Source organism: Synchiropus splendidus, chromosome 2 (assembly GCF_027744825.2).
Source record: "Synchiropus splendidus isolate RoL2022-P1 chromosome 2, RoL_Sspl_1.0, whole genome shotgun sequence".
NCBI classification, from domain to species: Eukaryota; Metazoa; Chordata; class Actinopteri; order Syngnathiformes; family Callionymidae; genus Synchiropus; species Synchiropus splendidus.
The window spans coordinates 17,698,902-17,719,363 of record NC_071335.1 but is presented as its reverse complement, the minus strand read 5'-3'; the positions used below and the strand labels follow the sequence as shown (position 1 = coordinate 17,719,363).

General features: G+C 43.6%; 2 protein-coding genes across 2 annotated transcripts; both read left to right on the top strand.

Annotated features, from left to right (window-relative positions):
- Window positions 1–2,443: 2,443 nt before the first annotated feature.
- LOC128754447 (carboxylesterase notum2-like) lies at window positions 2,444–5,921 on the top strand. Its single transcript, XM_053857073.1, has 11 exons — window positions 2,444–2,754; window positions 2,843–2,895; window positions 3,134–3,229; window positions 3,369–3,429; window positions 4,175–4,281; window positions 4,365–4,467; window positions 4,802–4,990; window positions 5,064–5,164; window positions 5,279–5,426; window positions 5,509–5,556; window positions 5,624–5,921. The coding sequence occupies exons 1-11, from the start codon at window positions 2,444–2,446 to the stop codon at window positions 5,919–5,921; spliced, it is 1,515 nt and encodes a 504-aa protein (XP_053713048.1).
- A 1,325-nt stretch (window positions 5,922–7,246) lies between these two features.
- On the top strand, window positions 7,247–10,219 carry LOC128754093 (40S ribosomal protein S15a). Its single transcript, XM_053856430.1, has 5 exons — window positions 7,247–7,280; window positions 7,990–8,127; window positions 8,205–8,284; window positions 8,623–8,708; window positions 10,103–10,219. The coding sequence occupies exons 2-5, from the start codon at window positions 7,995–7,997 to the stop codon at window positions 10,194–10,196; spliced, it is 393 nt and encodes a 130-aa protein (XP_053712405.1). The 5' UTR covers window positions 7,247–7,280; window positions 7,990–7,994; the 3' UTR covers window positions 10,197–10,219.
- The last annotated feature ends 10,243 nt before the right edge of the window (window positions 10,220–20,462 follow it).

The following is a 20,462-nucleotide window of genomic DNA, read 5'->3' as shown; positions in this document are numbered from 1 at the left end:
CCATCTGCAGTCTAAATTAGATAAAATGACTTTGATATCATTGAAATTTCAAATGCTAATAAAGATGTCTTACTCTAGGTAAAAATGAATGTAGGACAGTAATATACGCTAGTTGTTTGTGTTTGCTTAAACAAAGCAGCATGTTAAACGGTTAGTTTTTGTGCACTTTTGATACAAAATAAACTTTGGCATGATTCGATAATTCGTCCTTCAAACCCCATTCATTGAGGCTCTCTTTGTACGGTTTACAGGCATGATCCACGGCACCAGTCTGATCCATTTCCATACTGAAACAAAACAGCTGCAATCTCTTTGTTTGTGACATGAAAGTAAGTCACTGCCTGATTCATAGATATCTTTGTTTTTTCTGAGCTATTTGGAGTATCTGCTAAAGAGATTGCTGCCTTCACGGAAGACAGATGGTGGCGTGCATGTGTTGAGGCACCCGAAAGACTGAAAAATAGTCCGGCTCGACAGATCAAATTCACTCACTAGCAATGTCCTTGTTTTATTGCGTGGAGGTAATTGAATATCCGAGGCATGCTTCACTAAAATGGCATGAAATACCTGAAGATGAGACAGTGACACTACAGTGAAATATTACATATATTTATTTCCAGGCTCTTACACGTGATGAGCCCGAACACTAGCAGGCGACACAAAGCACGGATGAAGGGAATATGGGAACATTGCTTCTTAAATTGGACAGAATTAACTACTTCAATATTGCATCGAGATTGCTTCTGTTTTGTTCATGAAAGAGGCAGGATAAAGACATTTGTATTTATTTACTGTAGATGTAGACAAACAAACACATGCGCAGTCATGTACACAAGGGAATGATCCATCATTTATCATTGTTGGCTGAGTAGATTTCACCTGCTGCAACTTTTTTCTTCATCTTTCAGCAGAGTTTTCCAGAGGAAGTTTGCGTCCTCCACCGTAGCCTATCTTCCTATCTTGAGCGTCCTGCCTCAACACACCTTGGTCTCCAAACATCTCCATACAAGCAGTCCCTCTGATAAAGTCCTTTCACATTTTCACTTTACATTTTAAAGAATAAAACAAGAACATGTGCTATTGAAATCCTAGAAACATTTTGTTTGGCATTTTTACAATGTAGCTGGCAAAATGCAAAAGTCGATCTCAGAAATTGTTATCCTTATTCGAAGAAACTTTCTTCCCCTTTACTTCAGTTCCCCCTGCAGTCCGTCTACCCACAGAATCCCTTGGTGTCTGTCTCCCCTTTCCTCACCAAGATCATTATTCGCTGTGAGTGACATGTTGGGATGGCGAGCATTTCATTGATGAGAATTTTTCGAACCCCTGGGGCTTGTGATCTTTGAGCGATCAGCGGTACGTCACCCTGCAGCCATCCCAGGGGTTTGGCCACATATCACTTTTAAATACTCTGTCACTTTCTTCATCAAAGCCATACCAACCAGACCTTCCTCCCTGGAGTTAGCTGCTCATCCGGAGAGAACACAGCTCCAGGTAAAGCTTCTTATCACTGGCTATAGAATCTTTCATCCGTTGATACTGCTCTTGTAGTCTGAAGACAAGAGAGTATGGAATATGAATTGAAAATCCATTTGTCTCAAGCTATATGACTTTCTCCAAGTTTGATAGATTAAACCCTTGAGTATCTGCTGAATTATGAAGGACTGGTTTTAATAATATAGCTCCTACTTTACCCCTATTACTCCTACTTTAATACTATTTTGTCTTGTATTAAGTGTTTTTTTCCTTTAGCAATTGCCTCTTTGACATTTATTTTATTAAAATATTTCATAAAAGCGTATTTTTTGGAGGATTTTTTTTTTGGCCCCATTATTTGTCACCTCCTTCTGGCACTTTCAACTTAAAGCCCGTCTTAAACTTAAGGCCGCGGGGCCAGATCCGGCCAGCCAAGTCAGTTTAAGTGGCCCGCGAGATGATCTGCCGCAAAATTAAAGTTAATGCAGATTAATGTAGATATATAGGACGATGAAGGTGCTCGTGGTTTAAGGTGGACGCAGAAACAGATGTTATTTACGGCTTCCAAACTTCTAAGGGGATGGAAGTTTGTTGGTGCTTCAAGTGTCGTGAGGCTGAGAGTCTGGTAAGGGAAGACCTGCTAAAAAAAGCCAGACCTATCAGGGATGACTCAGGGAGGGAACATAAAGTAGTTATAGGCACACAACCAAAGAAATGGCAATAGTTTTTGGACCTCCCCCTGTTGCGTCGTCAGCACTTCATTTCCCCCAGATAAATGGGAGGATAACTGACCCATGTGGCTCTATAGAGCCAATGATTCAAGAGCAGCACATCCAACCATTGACAAGGTTCAATTGCTGGTTACTTCTCTCAGAACTCTTCTCCGGCGGCAGGTGCTGACTTTAACTCAAAATTAGATATATTACCATCATTGCATATTGTCATGTATGTTGTGTTGCTGACAGACATGAAGCTTCTTGGCCAAATGGTTTTCCTGCTGCTGCTCGGGGGAGTCTTCTGCCAGAACCAACGTAATGGTAAAAGCAGCGGAAAGTCCAGCAGGAAGTCTCCTGGGAACCAAGGAGGAGCAGCTGCCCAGGCTCCCACTGAAGTAGGCTCTCAGAGGAACACGGGAAACGTGGCGAAAACCAGAGGCGGCAGCCTGGTAGATACAGGACGAGGAGATGCAGCTGGAACATCTCGAAGGCAAACGGATGATATGAAGCTCCACTTCCTCAGGAATACAAAGGTCACATGCAATGATGGGACAGCGGCTGGGTAAGGTGCAAGTTCTCAAGTGGCAGTGGTTGGCAAGTCTGCTTAGGAGGCCTACTATCGTCTCTTACGAGGACTTTTTGGTTCTTAGGTTTTACCTGAAGGAAGTGAAAGGGAGCCGCCGGTGGCTGTTGTTTTTGGAGGGTAAGAAACCAATGTCTGTTCATTTTCCCTGAGCAACAACACCTTCAGACATCAAGGTCTTCAATTTATATGCAACTGCCAGAGAGAATTGACTTCCGTCTGATGCTAAAAAAATAACACTGCAGGTGTATTTCGTGCCTATTTATTATCGCTAACAAGCCCCTGTTACGTGCTAACACAAGCCTCCCTCTGGAGTTGCGTGTGAATGCCTATTATTAAAAGCCCATCTTATTTTTAGGTGGCTGGTGCTGCTACAGCCAAGACACCTGTGCTTCCAGATTCCAAAATATCCCTCGCCTGATGAGCTCATCGGGATGGCCACAAACAAAAAAAGGTGGGCCACTTGGCCGCGCTGAGGAATGCAGGGTTGTCACCATACCGGAGTGGTGACGTGTAATGACGGCTTAGGAGCAATATTTACATTAGTTATTACCTTAGTTATACTGTACTTACATGCATCATCTCTCTTGCAGGTACTGGAATACTGTCATCCAACGTTGAAGAGAACCCGCACTGGCATAACGCAAACATTGTGTAAGTCTCCTCTCTGCATGTGTTTTTTTTCTCTGCTATTAATCCACCTTTTCCCTGAAAATGTTGCCACAATTGTGTATGTATTTGAATATGAGAGAGTAGCACTCCAATCTCTCCTCTAAAATCATCATTAAATTGGACCCTTTTGTGCTGCTCTTCAAATAAAAACTCTCATGAGTGTGACTGAATCGTTCTCTTCTTTAATGCTACGACTATACAAGCTCATACCCTCTGCAAATGAATGAATATGAAACAAATACATATATACTTACATGTTGCGTTAACCACTACTTATTATCATTAATAATTTTGGGAGTCACCTTGTACATTATTATTGTTTTCTGTCTTACCTGTTTCGTAGTTTTCGACTTCCAATCATATGATAATACTATACATTTTCATGTTTCTTTAGTAGTACTGAGAGCTGAGTGACTGGTTCAGAGGAGAAATAGCTGAGGATATGTGACTATCGCAAAGCAAAACATGGGACATTTCACAAAAAAAAAAAAAAAAAAAACACATCAAAGGACACATTGCTTTCACTCCACTTTCCTGGATTTGGTGAAGTGAAAAATGTTCCCTGAGAAAGAAAGTTAAAATACACCATGAATTATTATTTTTGCCCTTCTATAAACATTATCTTAACATGATGTAAACATGATGTAAACGTTATGCACCAACAATGACCTACAGTAGAATGAATTTAACTTCCTTCAAAATGAATGTAAATGTCATATGTGTACAGATTCATCCCGTACTGCTCCAGTGATGTGTGGAGCGGCACTGGTCCAGGACCCGCCTCTCCTCTGAGACAACGGCAAGCAAAAGATAAAGAGAGGAGCACAAACGCAAGTCAGTAAAATACCTTTGGAGCTTTCACAGTGCTGGTAGTGAAAGTGCAAAAGCCACACACCTTTCCCTATATTTGTCAACAGCTGACTACGTATTCATGGGATCCTTCATCATTCGAGAGGTGGTCAAGGATCTCATTCCGAAGGGAATTAAACAGGCCAAGGTGGTCATGCTGGCCGGCACAAGGTGATTTAAGATGTGTCTGTTTATAACAGTCATGCAATAGACATGGAAGAGGCCTTCATAGCTTCGTGTGCGTATTGAATTAGCAGATGTTCTGACACAGTTTAGTTACAGAAGCAATATTCAAATGCGTTTTTGCGACTGGTATGTCATGATAATACCATCCTGCATTGTCCTGTCACTCTGAAACAAACCATCAGTGTGGCATAGTAACTGTAGGCTGTAGTTAGACCTACACCTAGCACCACGTGTGATTTAAATAAATTCCGAGGTAAATACGATAGTAATCCTTTCATCACAATAAACCTGATTATTGTTTGTACTCACACTCATTCAGTGCTGGTGGTACTGGTGTTTTGTTGAACATTGAGAAAGTCGCCTATCAGTTGGCCCAGCTTGGCGCCGAGGCTCAGGTCCGAGGTCTGGTGGACTCTGGCTGGTTTCTTGAAAGTAAACAAGAGAGGCCACCCAACTGTCCGGAGACGATTTCGTGCTCTCCTGAAGATGCTATCAAGATGGGACTGAGGTAACACCCCACACTTTAGGAAATAAAGTCCAGTCGCCTGAAAAATAATCCAGTTTGCCTCTGTGTTGTTGAGGTTGTGGAACGGCGTTGTTCCTGACAGATGTCGGCAGCTTTATAAGAGAGGAGAGGAGTGGCAGTGCTTCTTTGGACACAAGCTGTACTCCTCTCTGACCAGTGAGTGATTGGGAACACAGCAGTGTGGCCTGTCTTCAAATAAAATGAGATTCATGCAGGTGTTACGGAGGGAATGAGCAAATACACCACTTAAAACTCCTGTTTTCCTCACAGCTCCATTGTTTGTTGTGCATTGGCTTTTTGATGAGGAGCAGCTCCGAATGGAGAACATATATGTGGGTGGACAGACTCTGTCTGATGCGCAGTGGCAGTTCATTCAGAACCTTGGCACTGAGCTCAAGAACTCCCTCACAGATGTCACGTATGTTGAGGACTTCCTGTCCCGTTCATCCATTATTTTCCCATTTTTTTCTTAATGAATGACTTTTTTTGTTTTGAATCAGTGCCGTGTTTGCGCCATCTTGCCTCTCGCACGTGCTGATCACCAAGAGGTGACCGCAAATTATCTGTAAACCAGCCTGTTAATTTCATTTTTAACTTGTATTGATTTATTTTCAGTAACTGGATGAGCTTCCAAGTAAAAGGTACATCTCTTCCCCGCGCTTTGCAATGCTGGGACAGAAGTCTGGAGGCGACCCGCAACAACAAAACCCCTGCCAAAGGCTGCCCGTTCCACTTGGTTGACACATGCCAGTGGCCTCAGTGCAACCCCACCTGCCCAGCTTTGGTTGACCAGGCCACCGGGCAGGAGCTCACCCTGCTCCAGATGCTGGCAGCCATGGGCCTCGACCTGCAAAGACTGGGTCTGGAGGATCCGCACAGCGAGGCAGTCACTGTGGTCAGCAATGGTGGCTAACATCAAAACGGAGAATGAGATTTGGAGAGAGCCAAGGGAGAGATTTATGTAGGAAGCTGAGTTGAAACCTCCCCTGAAATGTAGATCAAGCGAAGGAAATCTAGACAGTAATGCTGTGCTGCATGAGTTTGGCTCACCCTTCTGGACACTGGGAGATAGTTTTCTGTGTTTTTGTTTTAGTCCAGGCTTAAACAACTTCCTTGACTCAAAGGTTTTGTTAAAGAGTGCAGTTCTGCCAAAACATCCCCCAAAAAACATGCATTTGTGAGAGTTTGAGACCTTGGTTTTGTTGTTGGATATGATGCTTTCATCTTCCACCACAGTGACTCCACTATTTAATAAAGACTCTCCAGATTTCCTCATTGGACTTTCTTTTAATAACCTTTTAACCTAACAGTTATCTTGCAACTTTCATGAAATAGTTTAGCGATATTTATCATGACGTTTAACGCACAACTTACTGCGGTTTATTATAGCGCTGTTTAATTTATTCCACAGCAATATATTCTCTTTACAAGGCGTGTTATGTCATATATGAAAATATTATCATGTTTTCTGACATTCGGCAGAAAGTGTACTTTGGACTGTGTGAAAGAAAAAAATAAATGAATATAATGATAAGTCTGGTTGCTCTCAATTTGTTGTATTTGTAGTTATTTGTTTGATTTTAGGGAGCACATGTGTATCAATATGCACAAAGATGTTATTCAGTTATGCTCACACACTCACTTCCCAAACTTGCTGCTCCAGTTCAGTGTTTCTGACATAGTTAAGTGGGCAGAAACGTAATAAAGATGTAACTAAGAGGAATAAACACACAATATTGACCGGGTAGTTCCATCATCCATAGAGAATTGTAAATGCTGCACACCACGTGTGATTTTGGACACTGTTTTTTTCTCCAAAGAATACATATTAATTTAAGTCATTTTTAACAATGACGTTGATAGTTCAACCAATAATTATTAGTAAGAAGGGTTAGTAAGAAAATAAATAAATAATCCACTGCGAAGGCGGCGCTGTTGCGTGCGCTTCTACGCAATTCTCAAACATCAGCAAGCATCGTTTTAATCGTTAGATGATGAAGTTGTCATTTTAATATCTTTACGGGTGTTTCTGTTACATTACAATGGAATTCAAGACATTTTACTTCAATAAAAACGGGTTCTGATTTTACAGTACAAAAGGAAAAAACAACTGCAACGAATAAAAACAGCAAACAAAATGAACTGATATTAAAATATCTATTAATGAATAACGTATTATGTGCGAAATCTTTTACGAATAATTCCCACTCCATACTCCCATAATGCCTTGCGCTGTCTTACAACTTCCTCTTTCCGCCATATTGCAGAACCGGTAAGATGTCTTTTTTTACTACCACCTTCTATCCCTCCTATATCTAAGTCATCTCTTCACCAATCTTACAATTTTTAAGACCGTATCAAAGGTGAATTACGTGCCAGTCATTCGGTGGCAATATGATAGTGGGTAATGTTGTTGGAGAGTGGTATTTTGGTGTCCGAGGTGGCGTTCTCGGCCCCCGCTACGCTCGGCGCGCTCGGGACGTTAAAACTGCTAGCACGCTGTCACATTGAAGTGAGAATTACTGATGTCTTTTGGCTGCATTCGAGTGCTTCACCTTCGTAACCACGTTTGTGTACGTTATTAGGAAGGCGGGCCACTGCTGGTCTGTCTGCCTGGTGTATATGCTAAACTAGCCGTTGGTTGTTCGCCCAGCTGCACCGGAGGACCATGCTTTGCCTCTGATCCACTCGCTACGATCAAACTATAGTGTTGGTTTGTTGCTCACTGAGACGTTGTGCTGATGATTTTGTTGACAGACGTGGTTCTGTTCACTCGCTATGGCTCACGTTCAGTTAGACAAAGCCAAACCACATACATAGCGGGTGTCAGTTCATTATAAGATCTGGAAGCCTGTCACTGAAATATGAGTGAAATCGCATGAAGCAGCCTTCTTAGCAAAGTTACCACTTCTGCGTGTTGTCTTGGACGGTTCTGTCTGTGGTCCAGGTTTGATGTTAAACACTAGTGTCTTCATTCACAGGCATCATGGTGCGCATGAACGTTCTCGCAGATGCGCTTAAAAGCATCAACAATGCGGAGAAGCGTGGAAAACGCCAGGTCCTCATCAGGCCTTGCTCCAAGGTGATTGTGCGCTTCCTAACCGTCATGATGAAGCACGGTGAGTTACTTGGGGTGTTGCACTCGTCTGGTGTTGTCAGTGAGCGGCCTGTAATCTGTGAACGTGATTGTCTGCAGGTTACATTGGTGAGTTTGAGATCATTGACGACCACAGAGCCGGTAAAATTGTCGTCAACCTCACAGGAAGGCTGAACAAGGTAAACGTTTACTATGCTTTTTGTTCATTCATAAGCTTTCATCTGACAAATGCAAAGATTATTGTATTTTTGCTGTTTATTACAACAACTAATGTCACTACAGTTTAGAAGAAGCTCAACTGAGATGTAGGTAGCAGGTGTAACATGAATAAAATGCTTTTGCCTTGAGTTTGTTTGTCAGGTGGCTGTTCAAAGATGAAATATTTCCAATAGTTGTAAGCTGTACATGTAACTGTCGAATCATCATGTGGCATGTTGGGATTCTGCATTCACCTCGCCTGCCTCTGTTCTTTTCTCTGCGCGCTTGAACCTTCCTACAACTATACTTTCTCTTTCAGTGTGGCGTGATTAGTCCACGTTTTGACCTCCAGCTCAAGGACCTGGAGAAGTGGCAGAACAACTTGTTGCCCTCAAGACAGTTTGGGTAAGGATCTGAGAGTGCAGGGACCCTCACATTCAACTCGTAATGCTGGAATAAGTGGTCATTAATTGGTTGGGTTTCTCACACTCTTCGTGTGGCGATGCTTGACACGTGTTTATTGTGATGAATTCATAAGCAGCTGATTACCTTTTCTAAGTGAGATGTTATACTTGTCGTCTTTAAAATTGGAAAAGAAGCCACATAACTGAAGCAATAAGATGTGGTTATGGTTGTGACATGGCCTTACATTTTAAAAGACTAACCTGGTACAGTTTTGATGCCTTGTTGCATCTTAAGGGACATTGAGTTGAGTTAACTCTAGTGAATGGTCAAGTTCAAATAAAGAAAATGAACTTTAAATTTATATTTTGTGTTGCGTGCTGTTCTCAAGATGATGCACCCTCCAAAATGTTCTAGTTCCCCTCTTTCAGTTGTGCTGCCTGAAAATATTCTCTCAGATTAAAAGTCAATTTTACCTTTTTGAAACTGCCCTAATGTTTTGCCGTAATGAGGCGGCTTGCAATTGGAGAAAATATGAAACGATATTGAAAGTGCATGTCAAAATTGAAGCACTAACTAGAGTGAGCGTTTATTCCCGTCCCTATTGTCCAAGTGGGCCATGGTGCACACAGCGTTACTTGTTTTATAACGACACATAAGTGGGTTGACTTGTTTTGTGCTGGATGGATGCTTTTGTCCCGAACCTTATCTCCTGTGATTGTTGGCTTCTTCTGGAGAACAGTGCCCTGAGCACCAAGTGAGCTTGCTATTACTTCACTTGAGCTGTAAATGGTTGTTTCTGCTGCTGTAAGAAACAGCACAGGAACTATGCTTGGCAAAACCTCTGACCATCAGATATTCTGAACTTCTGGCGGTACATCCAGTATTAGTGTTTATCTGAGCTGTATTTGTTGCGAAGTTAGAGATGAATCTCTCCCTCTGCACTTCACTTTGATTCTGTCCACCTACACTTTTCCCTGCAGCACATTGTGATGTAGTTGAATTTTAAGGGAGAGAAAGTCTGACAGAGGAGAACTTGTCCAACCCGAACTTGAGTGCCATTTTGTGCATTTAAACAGCAAATGTTCTTGTCAGTAGTAGAATGACAATTTTCTTTCCTGTTGTGTGAAAGTGAATCAGGAATGAATTGTATATACAGTATATTGTCAGCGACAGTGTTCTTGCTAACCTAACTGAGGCATTGCACTTGGTTTACAATGTTTCTAATGTACAGCCAGGAAGGAGAAAACTCAATTATACTTCCGTTCGTGTGAACTTTCAATATTCATATTATTGTTCCTTTATCACTAACCATGCTTTCTTTCATAAAGTGGTAGTGAAAATTTTTTTTTTTTTCTACTGCCATAACGTTCCTGATTTGTCCCTTGTTTTCCCAGATACATTGTGCTGACCACCTCTGCTGGCATCATGGACCACGAAGAGGCCAGGAGGAAACACACAGGAGGCAAAATCCTTGGATTCTTTTTCTAAATGTAAACAACTGCTAATAAAAACCCCAGGAGAAATTCTGTCCTCTGTCCTTTATCGTCTGCTCTCATGACACGCTGTGGAGGAATATTTGCAAATCCCTCAATTCACAGATAATTCCAACATTTTACAAGAAATGGGGAATTTGCCCTCTGTTGTTGAACATGAGTTCAACAGTGCGTCAGCTGTATTGGGGTGAAAAATACAGTCATTGAATCTAAATTGTCCATGTATGGTAGTGTTTGTCTTGAGATGGGCTGAAGCCCTTTCCAGGGTTTCCCTCCATTTGTCTTGTGCAGCTGCATTAGGTTTCCTCCATGCATTTCCCCCTCAGGCTTTATTTATATTTGCCCGCATATCACCTTGTGATGCGCTTCTGAGGAACACTTGCAATACTGCCTTGAGAAACGTGCTTGGCTGACTCTTCTTAAGGCTTTTGAAGTTTAACGTTTCGTAAACGTTACGTAACTCTGTCGCCGCTAGGGGGTGTTATCACTCCAGACAGTTTTTAAAAATGTGCTGTTGATCTTCAGGAGTGATTTCAGTTCCGTTCCAATTCCGTTCATCATTCTGAGCTCTGTCCATTTAACGGCAAACATTGAGACTAAATTCTGCAGGTTTTATTTCATATTGAGAAAGCTCTTGTGTCCACACCAAGCCTCTGAATTGGCCTGAAAGCCTCTGAATGAGCACATAGCCCCGTCCCTGCAGACTATTAGCCGTACGCACCTGCTACACGACCGGCAGCTTGTGGAAGGTTCTGTGGTTATGTCCTGTCACTCGGCTGACCTTTTCCCACATTCCCCCGAAGACACCCCAGTGGTCCCCAGCCTCAGCCGAGTCTCGCCGCCGCCGACCTGGTATCAGACCCAGAAGAGTCGCACTAACAGCCGCCTAATGCAGCAGCTCTGTCCAAGTTCTCCTCCCAGACCGCCGGCATCCCTGAGCCTCAGAGCACTTAGCGTCGCTTTAATAGAGAGAGAAACTTGGTGGTGTGGCTTCAAAGAGCAAGAACATCCTGCCTGCAGGAGAGATGAGTCTGCTGCTTGGATAAGTGATGTTCAATCCTTTGGTGTGAACTTTCTTGGCAAACGGGGGGGGGAAAAGCTTACTTGTAACAACAAAATGTAACAAGAAAACGCCGCTAACTGCTCCCGAGGATCTAAAGGTCCATTTCTAGATCGGAGCCGATAGTTTTTACTGCAGACTTCTGTGGGTTTTCTTCAAAGCGACCCAGTGCCTCAACCCGAGTGCCTTTCACTTTGAACTGAAAAAAATGTTCTTCTTACAGCTAAGAGCTGGAATTGCTTGAGCTGACATTTCCTTTGTACCTCGCAAAACTGATCCTCTGCCGGTTTTGCCGCCGATCCCAGCTTCCTGGGGTGAGAAGCTGGCGACACCCTGGACAGCTTGCTACTTAGTCATTGCCTCAAACATTGTGTTGATGCCTCCACCATTTGACTATGTGGAGCGACTCTTTCTGAACCCAAATCCGATGGCTCCTCTAACCTACGTTTACCTCTGTCTCGGATTCACTTTCTATTGCAGATATCGACCAGAACAGTCAGGTTCCATCTCCATCCAACACAAACCACAGACATTCTCTCTGAATGTTGTCTGCTTATTTTAGACGCAGCACAGCCTCTGGGTGTCTTCTGCACAGATTCTGACCCATGGCAGAGGTTGGAGCCGCTCCATATCGTGCTCTAACTTTAGCCTCAAACCTCCACTTGCACTCAGTTTGACATGATTTTAAATAGCAATGTGCACAAGAAGCTGAAGAAGAAACTGAGGAGAAGCGTTCCTGTATAACTGCAGCCTCAGTGCAGTAGATAAACCTATGTTGAGCTTTCTGACTGACCCTAAACCCACAGAGTTGGGCTGTTATTTAGTCTTTATTTTGCTTATTACTAGTGGACGAACCTCGAGCCAGCACATACTTTTGTTCTACTGTACATGTTCAGTTTCATTCCATTTCGAGATTTTGTTAATAGGGAATATGTTGGGTAAAAGAGCTTTAAAAAATGAACCAAAAAAGTTTATTTTAAAAGATAAGAACTACTTTCAAACAATTTTAATTTTTAATTTTTTGCCACTGAAATTGACCGAACAAATAAAAAAACACTATCTCTCTCTCTCTCTCCCTATATATATATATATATATATACCAGACTAGCACACAATATTTTAGTTACAGCGGTTTCAACGGCCAAACACTAGGGGGCAGTAGCAAGTCGCTTCCACCTGCCGGTGTGGTTCATCACTGGCTGTTTTTTTTTTTTTTATAAATTTCTGGCAGCCAACGAGACTAATTATGATTTGCTCTGATATAAGGTGATTAATATTGGAGGGAAGGAAGGATACTGACATCTGGTCTCGCGGAGGAGCCCAACTTTGTAGGAATGAATCAGAGCTCCTCATTGTCTTCTGTTTGAATCGCAGTCCATTTACACTGAAGTTTGACCGGCTGTGACCAGTCATCGGCAACGGTGTTTATTGATCCCTGTTGACCTTAGTCTTGCTGTTGAATCTGGACGTCATCCCTCCAACAAGCTGAACGTCCCCCCTTCATTTTAAGGTGTTAAATCTGAGGTATGAAATCCCTCCGCTGGCCCAAGAAGTCTTCCCCTCCTGGTTGATCCAGTGCCTTTGTTTTTGACGACCTCAGAGATCAAAGGACTTGTAGAATATATGGCTGTGAAAAGAGAATGGAGGCTTCACGATGAAGCTGGTCAGGTTCATGTGATCATGTTGATATTTAGCTCCAGCCACCAGAAAGGAACGTGTCCAAGATGAGTCAGTAATCACTCACTGAGTCAGTTCAGAAATGGTTTTCTTATTTAAAAGTTTTTGGGTTAAAGCACAACTAGCAAATCGCCAGTCTTCCTTTCAGCCAGCTGTTGACAGAAATGGAGGGAAAATGATCAGATCCAAAACAAAACCGTATTCACTGTCATCTTGGTTTTACAGTCATTCGAACGTGACTCAGCATGTGAAAGGACGGTGCGAAATAAGCTGCACACTTCAGCAACACAAGGTCATGTGACCACTGCGTCCTCGATTCTTGCTTCCGACAGAACCTGAGCTTGACTGATTCTGAAAAATGAGAAGTCCAAATTCAACTAGACGATGAAACGATAGCGGGTTTTAGCGCGAAACAGATTTCAATATAGTTTCTGGAAATGTCAATATTGGGACAAAGAAAGGATGATCACGTTTTGCTTTCATTCAGCTATTAACTTTATCACATTGCGACCTAATGACTGGGACAGTAACTGTGGGTTATAGTATGTACATGGGTGGAAATGTGCAGCTTGTACTCAGTACTGACGGGACACGTCTGGGCCAGTATTGGGGAATGGGGCATCAGTGAATACGCAGCACCATGAGGTAGTATCTTAAACAAAACACCACAACTTCATGTGGCTTTTTTCTGGTATAAAAACCGCAATAACCGCAACCAATCCGTGCTCGCTGAAAGGTTTTCCTCAGCATGGCGATCGGTAAACATGCTGAAAATGCGCCCCCTACTGGTAGCTAAAAGTGAAGTGGTTCATGATGGATGGTGAAACACCTTCTCCACCACTTGCATGGGGTTGCTGCCTATTTTGGTGGTGCTCCTGGGTGATGCAACAGGTTTCCCTGTGGGCTCTAACAGCTGTATTTCAGGTGATAATAGTCGGAGCTGCACATTCTCAGGTCATAATGTTTTGGCTAATTGGCAAATATTCCCACTGCAAGGTGAACTAAAGGTCCCCACGACAGCACAGGGCCATTCTACAGACACTCTTATCTGCCTTCTCTGGCTGTGCTCTATCTCCTCCTGAGTCAGTGGGGCGCGGCAGGGAGGTCGGACGGTGGGAGGCGTCGGCGTGTTGGCTGTGCGCGAGACTGCGCCGTGCATATGATGAATGAGATAGTTAGAAGCCCAGAATTTATGGCTCCGAGCGTGGCCATCCATTCCTGCCTACGTAGCGCAGCGGCCCTCAAGGGCATGGCGCTTCTCTGGGTCCCACATTTGGCGCCAGGTAAATGGTGCCACAGACCCCTCCACCAGCCTCCGCCCCCCCCTCCCCCCTCCATGTTGGGCAATGGTTAATGAGCAGGCAATGAGCGCAAGCTGTTCATCTACACACAATAACAGGGAGGCCACAAGGTTTGGGCGCCAGGCTGCCTTTATTAATTAGTCCTCTCATTTGTCCACTGTAGATCACCTTGAGTGCTCCGGCGCAGCGCCGCCGTCCTCACATAATATACATCCCACAGTAAATCAGCCGCCCAGCAGTGATTACAGCTGAGGGCCGAGTAATGGTGTTAGAAGTCACCGCGGCCACCGCTGCCGTTACATCACAGGTCCCGGCCACCACTTGGAGCTTTACACCCTGTCAACCAACTATTTTCCTTTACATCGTCCTCTGCAAAGCGCTACCCGCTCGGCAGGAAATGATAGACGCACATCCGAAAGTCTTGCCCGTGGGCCATTTGAGGCCCTTTAAAATATTTTATTGGCCCCCTAGTTTTCTAAACTTCGGTTTGCCCAAAACAAGTTGGTGACGTTGGTTGAAAAAGAAGGGTTTGGAGTACTGGGTCCTGTTGGTTTCAGGTGGAGACAAAGAAGGAAAAGGAGGGACGCAATTGAGTCCTGGGAGTGTTGAGATCCCTCTCTTAGTCTTTCCACTCTCTCAAGTGAGTGAGGAACAAATATTACAATTTTTGCCCCATTTTTGTTTCTGACAATAGATGGCAAATGTCTGATTATCTTATCTGTCGTAAGATTGTCGTAAGATAATGCTGAGGTCTGAGGTTAGTTCAGTGGGAATTTGTCCCAATGATTGTGAAAAGACGTGCGAAATTTCCGATGAAAAATCTTTGTATGTGTTGGGAGAGCCGACCGCTCCTGGCTTGAACTGTGGAGAAGCCGATCGAGAACCGAGCCGACTTGAATTGATGACAAGAAAAAGCTAACTTTTTAATCTTGGGGAATAAATCACATCTTCTTCTGACTTGTTCCTTCAGGTGTCATGAGTGACTTTAGGTCTGTGTGACCTTTTCCCCTTTGAAAAAAAAAAATCCCGCTTGTAACAAAGCTTTCTCTCACGTGATCATGGTCGATTTCCAGCTTAGAGGACTTGGAGTGTCGGAGTCTTGATGTGTAGAGGTCAACATGTATATTGGTTTTACTTATCAGCCTCCATCATATCGGTCCCTGTCAATATTTGTCCAATCTTGTGTTTGTAATATACCCTGTCGCTCCTGCCTTTGACAAAGTGCAAGTGAAGTCTACTGCCTTTTTAAAAAAAATGTTTTTGTTAATTCATGTTTTCTTCAATGACAACTTTTCTCCCTTATTCTGTTGGCTGGGCCACCCAACATTATAAAACCTTTTTGTACCAGAATGTAGTCTGTCTATTTTCCCATGGAAGGTTTGCAAACAAATAAATATCTCCACAATGTAATTTCCTTCACACCAAAACCAAATCTGACAAATATCAGCCCAGAATATCAACCTACTGTAATATCGGTTATCGGCTTTCCTATGCCACCAGATATATCCGTATCAGCCTTAAAAAAAAAATAGTATAGTGCGTTGTGTGTTGAGATTAGTGAGGAATTCAGCAGATTCTTCTATCTTCCTTCGCAGGTCTCTTGCGATTTGGAAAAGTCTTAAACATGTGCCCTGCTTTAGCCTCACACTGAAGAACTGACAAGAAGTGAGGAGACAGAGAGAAGGGGGGGAAGGATGGGGGTTTAAAGATCCGGCAGGCGTTCAGGACATTTTTTTTTTCATACAAAGCAGGAATTAGGAAGCTGAAATTTCTTGTGCACCTATTGAAGGTTATGACGTTGCAGGCTCCAGCAGCTCAACCATTTCCGCCGTCTCTCGCTCTCATCCCTCACCTTCTCCGATTACCTCCTTTTCACCCAGTGCTGCCAATCATGTGGAATTACACACTTCTGCGGCTGCTCGGCTCATCCTCCTCCCCCATCACCACAAATTAATTTCAGAGTTTATCGACTTCCTGTGCGGTTCATTCCGTGTGACCTTTCGCAGACGTTTTTCAGGTGATGACTGCTCAAAGCATCTACTGAGGACCATGGAGAGTTTTAGAAACGTTTCACTGTAGCTTGTCAACTAGGTATTGCTTAGTTAGGCGTCTTTTTTTTTTTTGTTCGAACTTTCAAATAAACCATTTGTGATACAGTAGACTCACGCAGAGTTTGTAAGCAGTGATGTAGTGTGTATGGGTGCACACACATTCAGATTTTCACTAGTATAGTGGAGTAAAGAATGCCTACGAATGATAACAATATTTTTCCCAGGATCCCAGACCTGTATACCATGAGCGAGTGCATGAACTTCAGTCCATGAATCATTTGCCGATTCTGAGAACCTTATAAATTTGGCTCTCGTTTTTCAAATTATTTTATTTTATTTTATTCATGACAGCACTTTCATCCAAAGCACTTTCCTAGATGGTGACATCCCCACTGACCATGGCAATAAAGTTGATTCTGATTCTGATTTATTTAGGAAGGTGACAACTGGTGATGAGTTAAGGTTTCATGAAACAGTGTCCAGATTTTCAGAGGCCACCAGGTGGCACTGTCTGCTGTGAAACAAGTTGTGTGAACAACTAATTCAGTAAAACCTCGCTTCATTTCTAAACCAAGAGCCCCATCCAGTGAGGACGCTGTTTCACCAACCCTGCAATACTGTTTCATGATACCTCAGCTACCCATCACTGGTAACTTTTCTGCGACAAGTAGAATTTTCTAGCTCAAACCAGCAGGGGAGAGTAGCCGATGCATCTGGCCAGAGCCACTGATCATGACTTCACTCCCCAGTGACATCATCAGGCTCCAGTGCCTGACAAATGTCTGACTTAATCTTTGGTGACAGCAAAGAACATCGCGAGCTGGAGGTCAATATGGCAAGATTACTGCAAACACAGGCCGGTACGTGTTTGCTTTTTCCACGTGTGCCTGAGCAGACCGTATGACGGTGCAGCAGAAGGGCTGATGAGACCTGCAGCATCAAGGTTGTCTGACCCAGCTGAAGGGATGCAGTGGAGGTCAGGAGGTGTTGACAGCTGCCTTGAGGGGAGACCTGGTTCTTCCTTGTTAGAACTTCCCAGTCTTTTTATCGACTATTGTCATTAATATATGTTCAACCCATCTGTGGACCAGGTCTTCTTCGCACTCGCTCTTGGACGACAGTGTTGTCAGTGGTCTGGCTCCGACTCCCAAATAAATCCCCTCTTCCTGGCGGGTCACAGCCGCTGTGATTCAGGTGTCCACCCCATGATGCGAGTGCTTTGCTCTCCTTCGGCTGCCGCTGTATTGATTTGATCAGAGGCTAATGGAAACTTGGCGGATCGGTCCGGGCACGCAGGAGATCTCTCTATTAGCCGCGTGTCCGGGCTCCTACTCCGCTCCCTCTCACCCGCCGCCTTCTTGCTCTATCACACATCTCTGTTCTCATTAATGAGTGTAAAGAACGAGTGGAGGAAGGATTCGCTCAGGAGCCGGATCAACACTCTGAGAGCATCCAGCCTTGTAAATCCATCAACTAACCTTTGCTTAAAGATAGGTGGCCTGTAGTCAGCTCTGACGGTGACGTGGCTTCTCTCCGGAAAGACAAGCAAGTAAAGCTACTGGAGTTTTTTTTTTTTTTATCTGTGACGTTTCTCAGCACAAGCAGCCGTGTTCCGTCATGGTGGCTGTTGCCATTGAGGTTCTTATGTTGGAGCTGTTTGAGAATCGCCTGCAGCTGCTCACTGGATCCTTGGTAGGTGTCGAAACAGAAAGACAGAAAGTGTTTATTACAACAATTCAAATTTTTTTGAGGATAGAAATAGAGACTATTGACCAAATCAACTTTTAAAAAATTATAAACATAAAAAAATGAAGCCAAAAAATTTGTCACATTTGGTTTCACAAGGAAAATAAAAGCTTTATTTGTGAAGTGTAAAAAATTACCTTTATTAAAAAAAGTTATTTTAAAACAAATTTATTTATAATTTAATCTGCACTGTCTAACATTAGATATGGACAACAAACAAATAAATAAAGAAAAATTAAAATGAAAAAAAATTGATGAAAGTTTTGTGCAGGGACTCATATATTTGGTTTAAAAAAAAGCCTTTAAAAAAGGAGAAAAGCCTCTAAATTCCAACAAGCCACTCAATTGTTTCAATTTAATTTAATTTTATCTAATTTTATTATTTTTATTTTTTACCCAACATCGCTGCAGTACATTTATTGTATTTACAAAATTACATACAATCTTTGAATTTAAAAAAAAGAAAAAAACAAAGGTGACAGTAGTGTTCTGGAGCTCGCTCGCACAACACACAGTAGGATTGAGCAGGAGCGGGGCCTTGAGTTGGATCTCCCACTCCACAGATTGTGGCCCTTGATGGACCCCCGACATGTCCCTCCATTTTTGAGTTATTTTGCGATCACATAACCTCCTCGGCGGAGGCGATAACTAAGGTCATTAATTCTTCTAAATACTACTAAAGACCCTCGTGCTGGAGCGTCCTCATGAAGAGTCCAGCAGGACGTGCTGCAGTTCCGGCCAAATGGCTTGTGACAAGAGAAAGAAGGGGTCAAACTCAAGAGAAGCGATCTTTAATTCAAGCCCTCTCTGTTGTAATCGCAGTGTAGGGCGCACGTTGAGAGTGGAAGAGGATCAGACAAGGACAGTGAGATGGGAGGAGACCAGGAGCTGAGTGTTCAGAGACGAGTCTAGGCTGGCGTCTCGCTAACTGGGAAGGATTTGCCCAGCTCTTTGAGGCTCAGCTTTAATCATCGGGGAATTTAATCTGATGATAGTAAGAAAGTAGCATGTGCTCGTGACGGCTCCAACTCTATGAGCTAAGACAGAAGCGAAATGCAGCAGGAAGTTTATTGCAATCCCACTTTATAGCTAACATGGCTCAGCAGGTCCTCCATTTTTACGCTGTTTCAGAGATGCATTGCTATTTGACCTGATGGACCGACAGCTCAGGAGCTGGTTTCCGTGAAGTTTATTTACCTTAGCTACCGTATAAGAACGAGAATAATGACTTGAAATATCATGGGTGACTCATGAGCGTTGGCACAATTCTGCGCTCCTGGGATCAGCCGTTTCTTTCCTTCCGAGCCTCAGACAGTCAGTCCGGTGATAGTTTTCTGAAAACGATTGACTCAGAGAACATTTTCTATTATTCTACCTGACCTCATTCAGGAGCTCGGCCGTCTAGACTGGTGCCTTTGAAGCCACCACGCCAGACTAGACGGTAATTGTTAGCAATTGAAAGGCCGTGATCTTTAAGCGGAGAGAGAAAAAAAATGAGCTGCTCAGCATTCAGTGCAGCTCTACTAGTTAGTTTAGGCATGTAACGTTGCTTATTTGGTTTGAATGAACGAAAAGAGGATGGAGGCAGAGTGGCAAAGATGAAGACGCTTGGAAATGAGAATGTCAGAGGGACATGGAGAAGTTAGGAGACGAGGCCAGAGGGTTTGGTGGAAATGTATTTTTGCCCACTTGAGTAAATTCCTGCTAAAACGTGACACATGAAATAGCTGCGGTGGAGCACACACAGGCTCCCCATAAATCACGGGCACCAACTTCCTCCTACAATAGCGTCTGTTGTTATCAGCAGGAGCTCTTTGCATTCACCGGCCGAGCATCTCCGGCGCCGGCAGCCTCTGTGTAGCAGTCACGCCCCGGAGCTGCCTCACCAGGAAGATATCAGCGTCGGATCGGATTAAAAATGCAACTGGATGTGAATAAACGCTGACATTTATAGTCACAAAGAGGCGTTAGAAAGGTCTCAGAAGGAATCTGAAATGATTTGGTTGATGTAACATCTGACTTTCATTAGGCTCACTTGTTAAATCGGCCCACAAACACCTACACACTCACTCACTCACACGCACACACCAGCGCGTAGCAGCTTCCCCTGAAAAGGCTGCGTTCGGGCTGTCATCCTCCCTGCTGCTGCTGGCAGCCTGGACAGGCCCTGCTTTCATTAGTCCACTTCATTCTCATATAATATTTACACGCAGCAGTTAATGCGTCTGCCTGGGTCCTGTCAGCAGGAGGGGTGGCTCCCCCACATCCTCTTTAAACCAGGCCCCCTCCATCTTTCAGTTCAGATGTTCATGAGGTCCACCGGTGCCAGCTGTCGTTGCCAACGACTCACCAGCGCGGCCCGATTAGCTTTGTATGAGCGCGGCGGTAACCGGGTCGGGTGTTGAAAAACAGCTATTGTCTGGTAG